Below are 18,539 nucleotides of genomic sequence, written 5' to 3'. Positions count from 1 at the left end.
GGCTTATGATTTCATTCCACATTGATTGCATGTATGAATATTTGGATGCTAAAATTGATGTTATAGTTCTATTGACTCAGCCCCCTCTATACTGTATTTTCCGCAGATGTGAATTTACTGTGAGGAATTAAGCAATTGAAAAACAGTTAGCTGAATTTCTGAATTTCTTGAAATTTATTTATATCATCAATAATTATTAGCTTGATTGACAACTTTGATAGTTATAAATACTGACTTTCTCTGGCAGTACTTAAACTTCAACGTTGACGTTTTTTTAAACTGTAAATGTGAGCGTAGAATTTTGTAAATTGCTTCAGGAGTTGCGGAACAGTGAGACTAGCTCAAGATGTGCCACATGGCTGAGCGTTGAGAACCTCGGCATGTGTCTGCAACGAGTTGTCTCAAGGCTTGTATGCACCCCTAGCTTTGACCTGTTTGTGAATAAAGTGAGCAAAGACGAGTACCCAGATTATTCCAAATACATCTACAAGTCAATATCTCTTTCTGAGCTGGACAAGAAAGCCCTGACACTACAGTATTCGTGTGGCGAAGGTCTCAGACAGGACTGTAAGCTGTTCTTGCACAATTCAGCTATTTTCAATGGACCCACCAGTCCAATTACGAATACCGCAAGGCGGTTACTCAATAACTGTGAGAAAGAATTAGCACAGGTGGGTGTAAATTTACTTATAATTTCATCAGCTATTCCTAATTGGAGGTACTGGTTTCCTTTTGACAAAATTGGCCTGAAAAAGGACAACTAGGACAAATTTTAACAATATTACTGTTCCCTATTACTGAGTGGGGAAATAGTGCAGAAATTTAAATTGCTTTCAGTCAATAATCGTTTGAAGAAATTTATGATTTAAGAGGGGTCTCTGAACTTGCAACCATATGGCAAAGTTGCATCATTAATATGAAAGACCTGGAAAAGATAGTGTCTGATGCAATCTTCATAATTCGCAACGTCAATGTTTAACAATAAGACCAAAATTTGCTTGTGAAATTTAGGTAGAGGCGTGTCCGGACTGCTACTGTAACAGTTTATTACGAGATGATTTCTTCGAGTCTCCATGCAGAATTCCGCATCCGCTTGTTTGGGCAAAGTACAAAAACTACCCTTACTGGCCCAGCAAGATATTCCAAATGAAGCCCCCGAGTTCCGTTGATGTACGTTTCTTCGGCGAACACGACAGAGCAATAGTCAATATTAACCAGGTGTTCTATTACTCCAAAAATCCCCCAGAGCCAGTCATGAAGTTTGTAAAGAAATTTGAGGACGCGCAGAAAGAAGTTCAACTTTACATCAAGAAATTGCAAATGGTTTGTAAACAGTAATGTCAATATTCAAATTTTTATCAGCAATCTGTTTAAAACCTAGAAATTTGTAACAACTGCTTTGCGAAATCTTTTCATACAAAGTTTGATGAATGATAAAAGTAGCTTCTAATTATAAAACGAGCCAACAGGACGAATTTCATCGAACTTTCTAACTTTTGATATAAAAGCTCTCAATTATACCCTTCACAATATTTTCTTTAGCAAACCAAGGCATTACTCGCTTATTTAATTGGTTTTTTAAAATGTTTTTGACTAAAGGACATCAGTTCGCGTAGTCTGATCCAAAACCACAATCGTAATTGGTTTAGTCGGATCCATTTCAAAAAAGTTCAAGCCATCTGATTAGGTTAGTTGAAAAGAACAAATTGTGGTGTAAGTTTTATCTTTGGTCAAATTGAGACTCAGTTATCGGAAATTGTTTTGACAGTAATACTCTATGCTTGCGCTTAGCAAGAGAAAGAATATCGATTTTGTAGTTGAATTTTTTGAGAGATGATTTAACACTCTTTTAGTCTTTTCTGGAATTGATTCATCTATGTTTAGTTAAATAGTCAATCAAAATATTGCCAAAAAGGGATATTTCTTTCCCGTTTTTGCAATTTTTCGCGTGAACTTTTTTATTTGTTTTTGATTTCGGAAAATTTACCTACGAAAACAGACAGATGTGTAAATAAAGTGGACAAAACAGTTCTATAACACATTACAACAATGGAATGAAATTTTGGTTTGGGGAAATTTCTTTGGCTTGTGGAGATCGCTTTGAAGTTTTGTGGGAGTATCAGCTCTCACTTAAACCATAGCTCTTGCTTGCCCGTAGCATGATCAATCTTAGCTACAATAATTGTGCAACTTAAACGGTTCAGATCCAAAAAAAAGTAGACATAGTAACCTAATAAGAGCTTTAACGAATAAATTTTGTAGTAATAATAAAATCAAAAAGACGGCTCATGCAAGACTGTGCGTGGCTCATAATATTCCAACATACGTCTCAAGTTTTTCAAAGACTTTTCTTTGTTGCGAGAAACAATATTTTGGCTTTTACTTGTGGGTTGTTCAATGGAAACAATTTTTTCGGTGAATGCTTGAGTACAACTGAAAAAATAACCCGTATTTTGATGAAGCAAAACTACATGCATTGTACTTTATTTTGCTATAGAAATGGCTTTTCACGGAAAGTTACTGTTCAAAAATAGCAATATGTCGCAAAAGAATTTGCTGAAGAAATACAGACAGTAAATTGAAAATTAAATTACTGCGATCAGTTTAAACACTAGAAATAGCAAACAAATAAGTGACTTGGTGTGATCTTAAAGCTTATGAACTCAATTTGAAAGCGCATTTTCAAATAGACTTTCTCTTTTTCTAATTTCTGTTAAAATATGCAAGGCTGATGGAATTTTACGCATCAGTTTTACTCAAGATCACGTTTCAATTTCTCCAAAGATTGTTACCGAAGATCAAGAACTAGATTTGAAGATTTTTTTGCAGTTTCGCTTTTTTAAGCTCTTTCTCAACCCTGTTTTATATTTGGAAGTTTCCTTATGTATACAATATAAGTTAAACTGAACAAATCATTGTTCAAACCAGAAAAACAATACGATTTTCTACTTAGCCCGATTTACGGTTTTTTTAATAGCCGCACAGCGATAGCTGAGGCTATTATTGGCCTTCTCTTGTTTTTTTTTTATTTCGTCGTCATGATTTTTGTTACGACCATATGACGTCACAGCCATTTTTTGTTCATTCGTTCATGCAATTTCAATTGAATTGCATGTGTGACGTCATTTTTCGCTCTTAGTGGAGCGAGTTTTTTGTTCATGCGCGTGATTAAATTTTTAGTCACACTTGACTTACCTCACTCTCAAAAGTGACTTCCTCACTTTGAAATTGACTTTTATTTACTTTAATTCAAAGAGATAAGGTCAAATGGGTGTGTATCACTCTAAATGAAGATTATTTGAGATCAGCTAATAGAGGCAGCAATAACTTATACAGATTTTTAATCAAAATATAACAGATCAGCCTTCAATGAAAAGATAAATTTTTTTGGTCTGTCTTTTTTACTGTTTTTTTTTAGACTGCCGATCTACGAATCTATTGCGGCTATTTTCTGGCAATCTGCCAGCTATGTTTATTTTCTATTCGAAAATATAGTGGTATTTTACTTCTGTTGAATCAAATTTTTTTGAAAGGAGAGTTCAAATTTGAAGGTCGCTGGAAGCGTCAGGAGCGTCATATTTTCCGTTGTACCTGTCTCAAGTATCCCATATTCGGTGATTTCTGTGAAATTTGAATCAAATCAATTGTCAAATGAAGGAGGGTAGTGGGGTTTTTAGATTCCACGTAAGATCTCAGAATTAGTTTTTTAAAATTTTATATGTCCTCTTTTTAATTCAGGAAAGTTTATATACTTTTTACGGTGAATCAAATAGTGCTTGACATAGAAGCCCTATTTTGCACTCACGGTAGTTTTTTTCAGGAAGCTAGGGAAACCAAAAGTTTCAAAATTTACCGCTTTTTTGGCCTAATCTCGTTTAGAAAAATTTTCACCTACGTTTTTTATTATCAGGGGAATCACTATTCTTCATATGCATAATGTTTCTTTATGTTGAAAAAGGGAAAAGTTAATCACAAGGTACTATATAGTTTCAATAATTAAAAAGGAAGCATTTGAATGTTTTCTTTCTTTTTTTTAATGAAATTTTAGCGTTTGTCATACTTTTTTGGATTGCAATGTTTTATAAAATTTTTCCGCTTTGGTTATACGGGAGTTAACCCATTGGACTACAAGAAGTACGAAGTTAAAATGGGTACTACAGTTTGAGAATTAACCCGTAAAATTTAAAATAGGTGTAATTTGTCTGTTTTTTTTTTGTCTTTTGAATACTTATTTTTGATTATGAATTTTTCATTTTGTTGTTTTAAATCAAATTTGGATAATACATTTTAATAACAATTTTTTAAAATATATTCTCTCATTTTTATTATAATTTAATGCAATTATTATTATAATTAATGTAATATCAGCGGAACAGCATAAGACCATAGCGGCCTGTGTTAGCCGCCCTTTTTATTCCACATATTTCAGATTTTTTCATGCTCGAAGTCCTAAATCTGAGGAATAAAAGAAAAAGAGTGGCTGAGATAGGCCGCTATAGTCTAATGCTGTTAGGCTGCTAAATTTTAACTTTCGTTTTCAGTATCAACCGTATTCGCTGGCCACTGACAAGAAAGCGTTCAAGATGCTGTCTTTTGGAGATGCGTTCGGTCCCATCGACATCAAAATAGAGGAGGACATCAGGCTAGAGAATGACAAATCACCAAGTGTGTCACCTGACTTAATGAAACAGATCGAGGAATCAACCTCGGGAGTTGGTACTGCATCCTCGTCCTCGGCAAATAGCAGCAGGAAGAGTCAAGGAAAGAGCAAGTCGAATAGTAAAGGCGATGATGAAATAATGTCGGATGTTGATTTGAGCTCCGATAGTTCTGACGAATCCGACAACGAAACTCTTGGCTCTTCGTTTACCTTCAAGTTGCTTGGCAAAAATTCCAAAACTAAATCTAAGGATGTATCATCTAGGAGTAAACGGGGACTCAGTATTGGTTCGAAACAACAGGAGGAATCTGATAGTCAGATGTCAAAGTTATCGGAGCAAGTACCACCGCCAACGAAGAAGTCAAGGCGAGATTCTTCCACTTCATCCGCAACAAGTGTGACTTCTAGATTAAGTGAACTTCCTAAAACAGAAATTTCTAAATCGAAAAGTGAACAGGTTCAAGAGTCTGTTCCCCCTTCTAGTAAAGAGGAAAAAACGTCAAAAGCCAAAAAACCTGACGCCCCCAGTTTTACGCCAAAAACAGCGTACAATAAAACAAGGAGTCGGCGTAATGACGAACATACTGAAAGTAGCAACCATTCGAGTTTAGATTCTGTGCAAATTAAGTCGGAAAAGAAGGCGACTGTTGATAGTGATAAAAGTAAGGAAGATTTGAGGCTAGTTACTCCAAAAGATGAGCAGAAAATTGAGACGGAAACAGTTGAGAATTGTACAAAAACAGAACCAGAAGTAGTACATGCTGCATCATCTGTGTTTCAAAGTATTGAAGCTGCTCTCGAAGCTGAGGATGAAAAGAAAGATGCGGTTACAAATGAGGTCGACGTCTGCTTGGACAAAACTCAAGACAAAATGGAGGTAGACGCACCGAATATGACTGAGTCCTCGACCGTTGAGAGTCCCGACAATGAGTCAAGGTCAACTGAATCTGATAAAGAAAAAGCTGAAGAGGTAGAATCTTCATGTTCTTCAGAGATGTCGATTGGCGACAAAGTTGTTCAGAAACAGACCTATGCTAGCAATGAGAAACTAATCAAAGAGCCTGTTAAAGAAATTACATCAGAGGAAGTGCCTTCTGACACCAAAATGTCGACTGATGCGGACAATAAAAAGTCTCAGAGTCCTACAACTAAAACTGCTTCTCAACCAATTCCTTCTGAAGAGCCGCACGTTGCCGCGACAGCTGTTTCAAAAAAGGTTTCCCCAGATACATTTCAGTCTGAGATGGAGGAGACAGGTCGTGGTAAGAGAATGAAGTTCAAAAACACATCGCTTTATTGCTCAGACGAGGAAACAGAAGTTAAGATGTTCTCAAAGTCTGCTAACTCAAAGCGACCCAAGGAACCAAAAGAACCTACATCTTTTAGCTCCTCTCAGTCTACAGGAAGTCTAGCTGCGACATTGCATGCTAAAAAGCAAGCGATCCAATCTCCAAGAAACGATTCGAGGCCTACTAGTCCTTTAAACCAGATAGGAAGTAAACACCCTTCGAAATCGTCTACACACCAGCACCATGGCAATACTTCGTCGACAGTGAAACCGGTAATACTGAGTGAGTCCTCGTACAAATCAAAGCCCAAGGGAGTGGTTAAAGGGACGCCGCAGCCCACACCGCCCAAACAGGCTCCTGGACCATCTTCAGAGGAGGCACTTCTGAACAAGCTCCAAGAACGGGTAAGTTGTGGCGCTGATGTCTTTCATGGCCATCGGAGTTTTTCATTTTCAAGATTGGTCATTGAGGCAGAATATTAGGAGCAAACTTTGTCTCTAAGTATACGGTTCACAGAAACTGTTTTGGAGACATAAATAAATTCATCGTGTGAACGGCGGTTCATAGAGTTTGACCCCCCCCCCCCCCCCAACACACACACACACACACACACCTCCACCCACTCCACGCCAATTAGTCTGAAGCTAGTCTCCCTAAACCGTAGAAAATGATTGCTCCTGAAAAGCCAACCACTTGCCAGGCGTTTGATAGGAATTCGCCAGACATCAGTCGGTTATGTTAACGTGTTCATGACTTATAATTGATATCTTGTACTGAACAGATTTCTTAAAATTTTTTTTTTAATATCAAAATGAAATTTATTGTTTGGAAAGCGCAGACAAAGTCCGTTTGCGTCTGAGGACTTATTAAGTTGTGCGTAGTTTCTTAATAAACTATTGAGAAAGTGACCACTGTATATGCATTGATATTAATCGGGATGATTACGAGCTGTTATCGCTGAGAGAGGTAGTTTTCTGTACAAAATTTTAGTGATTGAACTGTTGAAACTGGTTCTTTTGCAGCTGTCTTCCCAAATTGGGGACCTACTGAACCAAGTGATGCAAGCCCAAATACGAGGAGAAAGCATTTCAAGTGAGGATATAATGAAAGCCATCATGATCAATGGTCGTAGTCAGCTATCGGCACCTAAGTTGGGCAGCTCTGTCAGCAACTCTTCTCCCTTTCAACCTCAGCTGGGAAGTGCTTTCAGAAGTCCTCCTCCCAAGAAAGTGGAGACTAGAGATAGTCCGGCACAAGTGGACATTCCGGACGAAATGGCTGCTACTCAAAGAGGTATACAAAAATATGGTTTCTGTCAGCAGGAAAATTTTATTTGAGTTTTTTGGTTTATTCGAATGTCAGTTGTGCTGAATATCACCAATGCGTCGATATTTTGATATCAAAAGAGCTTCTGATTCTCGAAAGATCAAGTTTGTAGCAAGTCTTTGATGTTCTACATAAATCATTAATTGCTCTTGAACGAAGTTCATAGCAATTATTGTAAACGTGTGTGTTTTTTTTAATGCAAAATTTTCGCTTGACAGTTTTGACTTTTCGAGTGAATTTTACGCCCTTGACTTTTTGCGTTTCGCATGATCTAAAATTCTCTCTCAATCACAATTTCAAGCAGTTGGACTCAATTGGTGGCTATTTAATACTAAAAGTCAACTGAAAAGTGCACCGAAACTGGTACCATTTTTCACTTTAAATCTTAATAGTGGTATATGTTAACCTCTAATGTGGTTATTTGAAGCCCATTTTTGAACTTCGTCCCATGTAGACTCCCTCTCCCGACTGGAGCAGGCTGCAATTGATTAGAGCTCCCACTAGTCGTTCGAGAGCAATTCTTCCGACGTTTAGTCGGTTATGTTTAATAGCCGCCCGCATCTTCTCAGCCGGCTATTATTGCGCTCCTATTTTTTACAATTCAAAGAATTTGAATTGTATTGGGGCGCTGTCTTTTTTTTATGATTTGTTCTCACATTTTCATGATTTTTGAAGTCAAATTGGAGTAGTGATTTTGGTCACGCCAAAACAGGAAGTGGAGCGAAAAAGCGAGTGGTTTTGCGGCGTGAATTTTGCTCCAAATTTAAAGTAGAGTGAGAAAAGGGTGTTTGAACAAAAATTCGCTTTCTCGCTAGTGGCTTTTTGTTCACATGCGGCAATTTGACTTTGATTTTTACTGTTTTTTCGTTTTCTTTGGATCGGATTTTTTTCTAAATGGTTTTTCCAATCCATTCATAGTCCGTTCTAGGTCTAGTTTTCTGTTTAGTCAATGAAAATTCTTTGAATTGTACATCAGGACTTGTCCTGCTATGTTTTTTACTTCGTCGAACTTTTTTTTGCTTTACCCATTTTGCCGCTTTTTCGACATTTTGCGTGAAATCTTTTTGACTTCTCTAGGCTAGTTTCACTCTTCTGTCATTCTGCTCAAAGTCCTTTTACACAGCAGCTGCTCAGCAAAGCAATTCAAAATGAAGAGAGTCAGTATAAAAAATCAAAGTCAGAAATAGAAACGGGATAAACCCATAAGGCCCATTTTTAGAAGCCCGGTACTTGAACTTTGTTCTCATAAGTTTTAGTTAATATCTATAATGCTTATTGGTATTGATATTAGACCCTGTAGCCTCTCACTGAGAGACAGGAGTATGTTCAATTACGAAATGACATCAAAATAAATCGCACTTAAAAATGTTTTTATTCAAAAATCAATTTTTGTTGATATTTTTTCTTTCAATCCCAATAGAGTTATGGGAATCAACGGCGGCTATTTTCCGGCAATCTGCCGGGTATGTTTTAAAATTGAAATAGAATATGTTTATGGACTTGCCTATCATTATCAAGTAATCCGTGTGACGCTATTCGCTTATACTCAATGGCTTTAGTAGCAATATCTTGGCTGTTATTGGCATGCTCTTCGTTTGTATTGCTCCAAAACTATAAGCTGAGCGAGGCTAGGCCCCTTTGCGGTAATTTTTCACTGCTCAGTAATTTGAATTGTATTGGGGCGCTGTCTTAACATGCAATATATACTTTTAACGTCAAACTTGAGTGATTATTTTGATCACATCACGCCAAAACGGAAAGTAGAGCCAAAAAAGGGGGCGTAGGATATTAGTTGAAAACTGATTTGGCTGTTTAGTTTTGAACTGAAGGTTAGTGGCCATTAGGCGAATATCATTTTAAAAACTTTTATGTGGTACTTCAAATTCTACTTGATGCTATAGAGTACTCAAGCGTCCCTAACCAATGTATCTACATGATAATAGCTTACAAAAACAGTCACATTAATTAAACTTTTGTAGCACTTCGTTTTATGTCCGCCAGCATTTATGGCACCATTTTTTTCGGATTTTGCGTCCCATAACTCTAAACTATAGAATAAGGAAATTATTGTTTTTTATCGTGTTTTCGACTCTTTCTTCCTCTTGTTTTGACAGGTACTTTTTCAAAAATGGGCCTTGTTTATTCATTTCCATGTAAGGACTTTTGTTAGGAACGTTTGTGTTCTCTAGCGTCAAGTGGATTTTAAGTGTTTTAATTGATATTCGTCTAATGTCCACAAAACTTCAGCTCAAAATTTTTGCCGAATGACTGCAAAAAATATTTTCACCTAATCGAGTTTTCGCCTAATCTCCCGTCCGTCCGAAAACGCGTCTAGTTCTGTTGCGTGAAAATTGTTTACTCCAATTTAATTTCGAGAAACCGTGTTTGTACAAACATGCACTCATTGCTCGATAGTGGTTTTGTTCACATTAGCCAATCGGATTTGCTTCGGGTTTTGAATGCGTTTATCGCAATGGTTTTGAAGGACGTTTTTTTTTCTTTTGCACGGCTAGTTTTGTTGTTCAAGGTTTGTCCTTCTATGTTTTTGTTGCGACGTCGTCTTTTCATTTTAATTGATCTTGAACGAAGTTCATAGCAAATAGTGTATTCAAATTTTTTGCTTGACCATTTTGCGCTTTTCTAGAAAATTCCTTGACTTCTCAAGTGACCTTTTCTAGCTTTCGTTCTTAATTTTTGAGTGATCTTTATTGTTCTCACTAAAGCTTGTTGCTATTATAAAATTGATTGCAGCTAAGGAAATATAAGGGCCTGATAGCCGAGTGGGCAGTGCATTTGGTTATGGAGCGGGAGGTCAGTGGTTCGAATCCCGGTTATTCAACATTGGCTATTCAACGAGTTGTAATTGGATTCCGGTTTATGCTCGTAATTTTTTTGGATATTTTTCCTGCTTTTTTGTTGATTTCGTGGTCGGAAAGGAGAAACGCTTGAAATGAAGCCTAATTTGCCACAATTGTTTGAATTTTGATCTATCTGAATCAATTTACCAACAAATAGTATTTTTTCGTTTGGCAAAAATTATTTTACCAAACGAGAAATTACTTTTTTCTCGCGCTGTTGTTTCTTTTTCTCACGCTAAAGTTGTTTCATGCACTCATTCTCCTCCAAAAATATTTTTCTACATTTTGAATGCTATTGACTCCATATTTGTTTAGTGGCGGCAGTATTGATGGTTCGCTCTCGGCCAATTAGGACAATCATTGACTGCTTCCAGCTCTCGAGAATTCAAAACATGACAAGCGAACCACCCTTTTTTTCCTTTAATATGTTTTTTAATACATAACCGAAATGTGATTTTTTCAACAATTTCTCCTGTATCTTTTTTTTCTCTGCTTGTTGATCTTTCATTGTATTAGGCGGAAATGATACCCCATCTTTTTCAAAGTAAAGAGAAAATTTTGAAAAAAATCAAATGGACGGAGAATTCTTTGAGCGCAAGTAAAGCTTTGGCATTTTTTCGATAAAGCTGTTCAAAATATTGATCGCATTCTTCGACGCATAAAACTTATCGATAATTATTAAATTGATATTTACAGTATTCTGTTGCCTTCTGGGTGAAACAGTTCTGATGCCTCATCCGACTTTTGATTTTTTAATAGCTACAAATTATTTCAACTTCATCTAAGAAAATTGCTTTAGAAGTTCAATCTGAGAAAACCGATTTGACATGCTTTTCATAAGATCACCTGAATTCGGAAACTGAGGTAACAGTAAAAAAAATCTAGTTGTCGTAAAACCGCTCAACTTCAGCGGATTAATGAGCTGTCCCGCATTTCTTGCATTTGAATCATCTTTTTGAAGAGAAAAATTTGTTCCTCTTTTGTCTATAACATCTACAGTTTTATTCTGAGTTACTAGAGATGTGACGTGGTGTTGTTTCAGCTGAGCTGCGCAAAGTAGTGGCTGAGAAGCAGAAGGTGCTAGAAGACAGACAGCGACTCGTAGACGAGATTGGCTCCTGGCAACGGAAGGTCAAAAGTATGAAGGAGGCTGACAATGAACGCAGGGAGCACTTACTCAGCAAAAGCAGACAAGAGTTTGCAGGCTAGTTGTACTATTCATTTTTCATGCAAATTCGAACACGCAGTTTGGACCTGCTTTTTAATCTGCAAAAAAATTATTTTGTCCATAACCGTGCAAGAACAAACTTATTGAAGTTTTTGCGCTCTTTTTTTTTTGCGGCGAGACTCGCCATAACAGTTAATAAATGCAGTTACAAGTTTGTAAATTTATGAGTGGTTACATTCAATCAATTTCGGTAGGTTTATTAACTGCTTCTATTAAAGTTGCAACGCAATAACTGATTATTGTACTACTTTTCCAAGCTGTGAGCGGAGAGACTCTATATTGCATATCGTTACCTTGATTTCCTAACTTGAACTTCTGTGCGCTCGTTGCTAGTATCTTCCGGTTTTTAAGCGCCACTTTTTCCTACCCCCACCATCGTTGCTCAGCATACAATTTTTTTGGGAAGTACTCAGCAGATGAAAAACAACAAATACAACCTAAAGGCAATTAAAACTGCCCATCATTGCCACGAAAAAATGCGCACAATACTAATGCGTACAATATGCAGTCTCATGAATATGCTCTCACTGGTTTGACACGAAAAATGCTTTATTTGAGAATTGATGAGCCTTGTCACACAAACGCGGTTACAATATTGTTTTTCCCTGGCACAGCTATCAAAATTAAAGGAAGTGCAGGTGCTTGAAAATATCTGGCAAAACACCAGAATTCGGTATATAGCCTCGGAACACTAATTTTGGATTAAATTAGACGTCAATTTGGGCTTATTTCAGGTTCAAGCAATCCCTGAGCGCTCGAAAATGTTTCTTACAAAATTTCAGTCAAAAATGACGAGCTCTTCTTTAGTCTTGAACAGAATCTTTTCGCTGATCAATCTGTAGAGAGCAAGATTGACATTATTGAGGATGGATGGGATTGTTTGCCTGACCATATTGAGCTCAAATGTGCCGATTGGCTGCTTTTTCGCTCTAAATTTTAGAAATTCACAATTGCTAACTCAAAGAACAATTGACTGCGTTGGAAGCCCAGGGGTTCTCCTGAACTGGTAAAAAATTATTTTCGGTATCGAATTGCATTCTGAGATTGAGCTACCCTGGAAGGTGAAAGCAATTTTTATCTCGATCAAAGATTATTGCAACTTCTGGGCCGTTCAAAAACTTGTAAGATGTGATCTTTGGAAGGATGTTACTTCCAAAGAGCAATCAAAAAGACAACAGCGAAGTAAAGGAGAATTGGCATACAGAAAAAATTGCCTTCAAGGTCAGCACGTGCATACGAGACGTTAAAATTTAGGTGTCCAATGAATTCGCACGTGATAATAAAGCTGATTAGAGTGGTGATAGATCTGCCTTCTAGGGAGACTGTGACTGATACTTCCCCCAACGATCTTGCATCGAAGGCTTTTCGATTTAGCGAAGAAAAACTATTGAACAGCTTGCCATTTTCAACAAATGAGCGGATGTGGGAGCCTCCTTAATGTTTCCTGAGTGTTTAATATATTCAGTGTCATGAAGAGCCCCAGATCAATCGGAGTTATTGCTAAAATCTATTGCGTTGCAGTTACTGAAGTAATAAGTGGGCGCAGCAAATTTTTTCGTGAATGAAGTCAAATCTGAAGCAACTGATTGGTATGAAACGTTCCAATTGTGAGTTGATTTCGGTGGAGCAGCAGATGCGAGAGGCAATATTTCATTCTACTTAGATTACCTTCGGAAGGATTCCCTGCTTTGAATCAATCTTGCTTTTATTTCAGTCAATCTTTCTTACTTTATGTCCGCTGTCAGATGAATTTATTTTGAGCACATCACCTTGAACCATTTTTGTTATTACCAGGGCATATACCTTCTAAAATAATACTACTATGCAGCGCCATTTTGGCGTTAACAAAGCGATTCCTTGGGAATGTTGCTGTTTTGTGGGTCTTTACCACCGATTTTTTAAATTAGAGAACTTTGTGGCCGAGGCGATTCCTTGGGTATGTTGCTGTTCTGTGGGTTTTTACACCTGATTTTTAAAATTAGAGAATTAAGGAACAAGGCGATTCCCTGCTGGGTATTTTGCTGTTCTGTGGAATTTTACCACTGATTTTTAAAATTAGAGAATTTAAGAACTAGTTACCTAATTTAAGACGCACAGTAGGAATAACTTAACCAAAAAGCTTAGCCAAACTTTACGTATCCTTCTAAATGGAAGGCCTCACTGAGAAATTACAAATGTGAATTTTGGTCGAGTACAGATATGCCATCTATTGATAGCAAAAATAGACGCAGTTTTGTTGATGGTTTTGCGTTGCTGGGAGCAGACATAGCAACCGACAGTTACGTTGCCTCATATTTGAAAAAAGGTCCACAAAACCATGAAAAATTTCTGGGAACAGTTATTTTCAAAGAGTGGCAGCAGGCATTCCTACCAATTAGTCTCTCAGGTTTAAGGGTCAGATAATCTCGAGATCAATATAAAGCTGCTTACCTTTTATCCCTCGTAATGTCAAATGATTAGGTTAAAGAAGTCACGGTTTAGTCTACCAGAGGAACTTGCTTTTGCATCTTTCTACAAGAGTTTTAATTCTTTCAGGTTGACAATGTTTACTTGAAAGGAAAACCTCATGACGCTTTAAATCTCTTAAAATCCTGAGCATGCAAGAAGACCAGACATCAGTGAAAGAAAAGGCTAGACTTTTGTGGCTGTCTCCTCCGCAATCGTGTGCATTGTTAGCTGCAGCTCCCATATCCGATCGGAATTTTAGTTACCAACTTAGAGAAAATGCTGTCGTGTACCATTAATAGGAGGCGCCATTACAAAGACATGATAGAATTCATGACCGAGTCGCAACTTCTTGTTCAGCGGCTAAGTTAGTATCAGTTGTGGAGAAATGAAACCTCATAGATGATTGCAATTTGAGACCTGGAGACATTTTCTGTCATTATGGGCGTCGGCCGGCTCTGCACTTAATGTTACATTGGCTTATCTGCAATCGAAAATCATAAAAAATGTATCTGCATACGCAATTAAAGCTGCTGAGGACCAAAAATTTGGGGTGCGTTAGCAAAAATGTTCTCGGCAAAGTTTTACATTCGTGCTATTGGCTGTAGAAGTTTTAGGTGGTTTGTCTTTGTTTTTCAGTTTCTATTTTTCTATTGCTTCTGACAGCTGACACAGTCACTCTCAGTAGTTGCAGTTTGTGGATGTGCAGTTATGTTGCTAATTTCGGAGATTCAAAACGTTTGGAACAGTGAAATGAACAGTGAAAATAAATTAGATTCATTAAACTGTTGATCTGATGTTTTGTTATCCGTTTTTATGTTAACCAACTAAAATGTCAATTATAGATTTGTTCTTTTTAATTTTCAAAAAATTATGTACTCGTTAATTATCGTCCTTAAGATTTAGTTCTGTGTGGGTTCTTCTATCTATATGAAATTTTTTACCTTATTTTCTAACTTCGGTATGATGGGGCAGATAAAGGATGTTTCACGGCAAAAATTTATGGTTTGGTCTCGAAGTTGAGTACGTTCCGGAATTGTCCTCGCTGTTTGTTTTTTCTTTGTTCATTCTTTGTTCGCGAGTTGAACATTCACTCATTTGTTATAGAACTGTTCACCAGACATACTCATGGTGTGAAGGGCGGTTCTTAGGCTTGTTAGTTTGATAGGCTGAAGCGTTAGTCGGTGATAACTGTTTCTGCCTCTACAGCAGGTCTCTTTTGCAGTTGTGCGCAAAAGAACAATATTTTCAGGGCCTGATCGTTTGAACATATGATAATGTTTGTGTCTTTTGAATGCAGCAAAGATAGAGGAATTGAGGCGTGAGAAGAACGTGCAGCTCAATGATCTTACCAGGCACTACGAGTTATTAGTGGCCGAGGTAGAAATGACTCTCACCTCTCTCCACAAAGAAGAAGTGAGGAAGCTGAAAGAAGAAAAAGCCACCGATTTGAAAGAGATCAAGAGAAAACAATGGGTATGTTGCTTTTGAGTGCATTTTTCCTGGAATAATTGATAAGCAGACATCTGGACACGATAACAGCAATTGTTGCATTGACTCGGTTGCATGAACTTCGCACGCATGCAAACTAGCTGTAAAAATTTTATAAAGGTGGTCAAATGGTGGCCAATTTTGATGTAATTATAGCTTTATAGATTTAGATTTTAACGATAGATCTTAACTTTTTTGTAGATTTAAAGCTTTTATAGATTTATAGATTTTAACTTCAACTAGCTAGGATTTTTGCGGGCCAGAAGATCGCGAGTCGTGAGAATAACATACATATTGTAGAAACATACTGTGCTCTGAAAAGTTGTTTTCGATAACTTAAAGAAAGTTTTTCTGCGTAGTGTGCTTACTGTCTGAAAGAGTCGCAGTACCACTGCTGCTGGAATACGAGCTACTGCGACTACAAGTGTCAACAGAAGCACTGGGGAGAACACATGAAGACCTGCTCACAGAAGAACAGATCCACATCAAAGGTATCAACTTACTCTGTTTCAGTCTATTGCGATGCAAATTTGAAAGAATTATAGTGAGTGTTCTTAAACACTTTACATAAACGTACCTGTTGGTGAAAATTAGAAAACAGTGTTATATTTTAGAAGCCTCATTCGGGCTCAACATCTAGCAGTGGGACTCCAGACGTCAACAAAATGGTTCGACCATCGCCTATGGCATCACCATCACCCGCATTGAGCGCTGCGGGATCATCTACATCGTCCACTTTGCCTCCTACAGCATCCGTAGCACCTTCGCAGTTTGCGCCGATATCAAATTTGGCCTCTGTTCCTCCACCCTCAAGTATGACAGTACAAGCCCAAGCGCATCAGATGCAACAGCAACAGCACCAGCAGATATCAGCGATAGGCTCGGCTGTGCCTCCTCCGGGTGCCCACATTGTCACATTACCTCCTGGTACAATGGTTAGTATACTTCAGTTTATTTATTGCCAAAATACAGTAGTATTTATAACTGCTCCAAAATAAAATTCATAATACTTAGGAATTCGTTGTTTTAGGCGATGTTTTTGACTTCTAATTTAATTGATATTTTCACGCTTAATTTTCGTGGATGAGATTTAAAGTTCAATTCGCCGCGTTATATAGACGCCGTTTTACATGGGTCATTTTTGCGACTACTAATTTTGCATGATCACCATTGATTTCAACAAAGCAGTTTCCTCTCCATAGAACTTATTTCAAAGGAAAACTCTAATTTAAGGTCAACAGGAGTAGCTAAGCTCTAGGCCTTCAATTGTGCTCATTTTTAACGAGGAAGATTATCTGATCATTTGGGTCTATAACTTTGTTTAATTTTTCTCTCAATTGCAGTAGCTTCTCCAATAATTGAAATTACAAAGTTAAGCACCTCTTATGCAGCTATTTTTGATTGCTCTTGAACGAAGTTCATAGCAATTATTGTAAACGTGTTGGTCTTTTTTTATGCAAAATTTTTGCTTGACCGTTTTTGCTCTGTTCTTCTAGAACATTCGTTGACTTCTGAAGTGGCGTTTTCACACTTCCGGTCTTCATTTTTGAGTGATCTCTATTGCTCTCACTCCGAAGTAAAGCTTGTTTCTAAAATAAAAACGATTGCAGAATAGCAACTAACAAGGACTGATAGCCGAGTGGGCAGTGCTTGTGGTTCTGTTTTGGCAATATATCGGCTAAATTTTTAATGCTCTCACTCTGACGGAGAGTTATATTGCTATGCGTCTGCTACATTTCATAGGTTGATCTGATCCATTAGTACAAAAATACTAGATTAGCTTGAAAAGAATGGGATGCCAGCCTCAAGTCCCGTATTCGTTCTTGACTTGGCTTATAAGTAATGTTTTTGATCTCCTGGTTTTTGTCTATTCTGGGGCTTTTATCAGGGAGTTTGATAACATCCAGGAAGCTTCGATAATTTTCAATGCTAAGTAACGACGTTGTTTCTGTTTTAGCCTCCACCAGGCAGTGTTCCAATGATGAGTTTCAATACTGGGCCACAACAACTGCAGCAGGGGAATCCGAACACGCCTCAGTTGGCAACCCAGTTTAGTGCTCCGTCGTCTGCAGGGGTGCCTTTTCTGAACTAATAGACACAGATGAGGTGCATTGTGATCCGCAACTATTCAGACCTCTCTGCGATGCGTATTGGATAATCATAAACCCGAAAAACTCAATTAAAATACAAAAAGTTGAGTCACCATAGGTAGAAATTTCAAAACGGATCCTAATCCGTTGACTTGTAGAAGCATCTCTGTGTTGCAACGCTATCTATGTTATATTGCCACAAGATTGTAACGGCGTAGTGAACTATTCGTACATTCTATGTCATTTGGAGTTTCCATTTTATGCTAAATTCAAAGGTGTATTAGATTATACATGTAATTAATGTGTAGCTGGAAGTAGCTACTTTGATACATTTTGTTCTTTTTGTGATTATTCTGCAGAAGCGTCCATTGGCTTCAAAGGGGACTAAGTCGGCTCTTGATTGTATCAAAAATACTATATTACTACTACTATCGTTTCAATTGCTTTTGTTAAAACTGTTTACTCTTTCAAAAAACTCATTTGTCATACCTTCCTCCGTTTCTTGAAATTCGACCTTGAATTCATTGATATTGTATGTGCAGATATTGCCACTTTGTTTTATGCTGCTCAGTTTGGTGGGCCACATTTGATGATTGAGATATGTGCATATTATAGTAATCCTTTCAAAAGTTATCAAGATCATTTGCGGAAATATTTTGAATACCGAAATTGATTTTTGAGTTTTCCCGTTTTCTTTATCAGTTGTAGAGTACATCGCGAAAACTGAAAAAAGTGATTGTGTTATTTCGAGACCAGATGGGTTCGACGTGTAACTGGGACAGCTTTTTCACAATGCTGTTTAAATTATTCAACCCTAAAAATACATTAGATCATGTGCATGTGTTCATCGCGCCAGTTCAATCTAAATCGATAAAGGAATCTGGCATAAATTAACGAAAATGAAAATTTCAACGATTGGAACAGCTATTCATTTTGTTATTCAGCGATATTTGCTCTCAACAGAAGTGTGTAGGAATTGTTTGGGTCCTTTTTGCGCTTTAATTACGTTTTTGCTGGGTCATCTCTAATCTGGCCGATTTTGCTTTTCCCTAAAGCAACATTTAAAGTGGTCAATTCGGAGGGCATTAATGTTCTGCAAAGTTCACTTGGGTGCATATTTTTACTGCCTGGCGTGAAAAACAGTTTGATAGA

General features: G+C 37.4%; 2 protein-coding genes across 3 annotated transcripts in view; both read left to right on the top strand.

The window, feature by feature from the left end:
* The window catches only part of LOC142334718 (uncharacterized), a 279,385-nt gene extending 261,313 nt beyond the window's left edge, over positions 1-18,072 (top strand). The window contains exons 8-16 of one of the 2 annotated variants that reach the window (XM_075382969.1): positions 318-671; positions 1,012-1,323; positions 4,542-6,353; positions 6,972-7,242; positions 11,176-11,337; positions 15,107-15,282; positions 15,657-15,788; positions 15,912-16,232; positions 17,255-18,072. In XM_075382969.1, coding sequence (XP_075239084.1) covers positions 318-671; positions 1,012-1,323; positions 4,542-6,353; positions 6,972-7,242; positions 11,176-11,337; positions 15,107-15,282; positions 15,657-15,788; positions 15,912-16,232; positions 17,255-17,389 — 3,675 coding nt within the window. In that variant the 3' untranslated portion in view covers positions 17,390-18,072. Of the gene's footprint in view, positions 1-317; positions 676-1,011; positions 1,324-4,541; positions 6,354-6,971; positions 7,243-11,175; positions 11,338-15,106; positions 15,283-15,656; positions 15,789-15,911; positions 16,233-17,254 lie in introns of both variants that reach the window. The other variant, XM_075382968.1, reaches the window with a different exon arrangement.
* LOC142334721 (peroxisomal biogenesis factor 3-like) overlaps positions 1-18,539 on the top strand; it is a 308,737-nt gene that overhangs the window by 261,307 nt on the left and 28,891 nt on the right. The gene's annotated exons all lie outside the window — the stretch shown is intronic.

This window comes from Convolutriloba macropyga, chromosome 2 (genome assembly GCF_964194025.1).
Source record: "Convolutriloba macropyga chromosome 2, txConMacr16.3, whole genome shotgun sequence".
NCBI lineage: Eukaryota > Metazoa > Xenacoelomorpha > Acoela > Convolutidae > Convolutriloba > Convolutriloba macropyga.
This window is presented reverse-complemented; position numbering and strand designations above follow the sequence as displayed.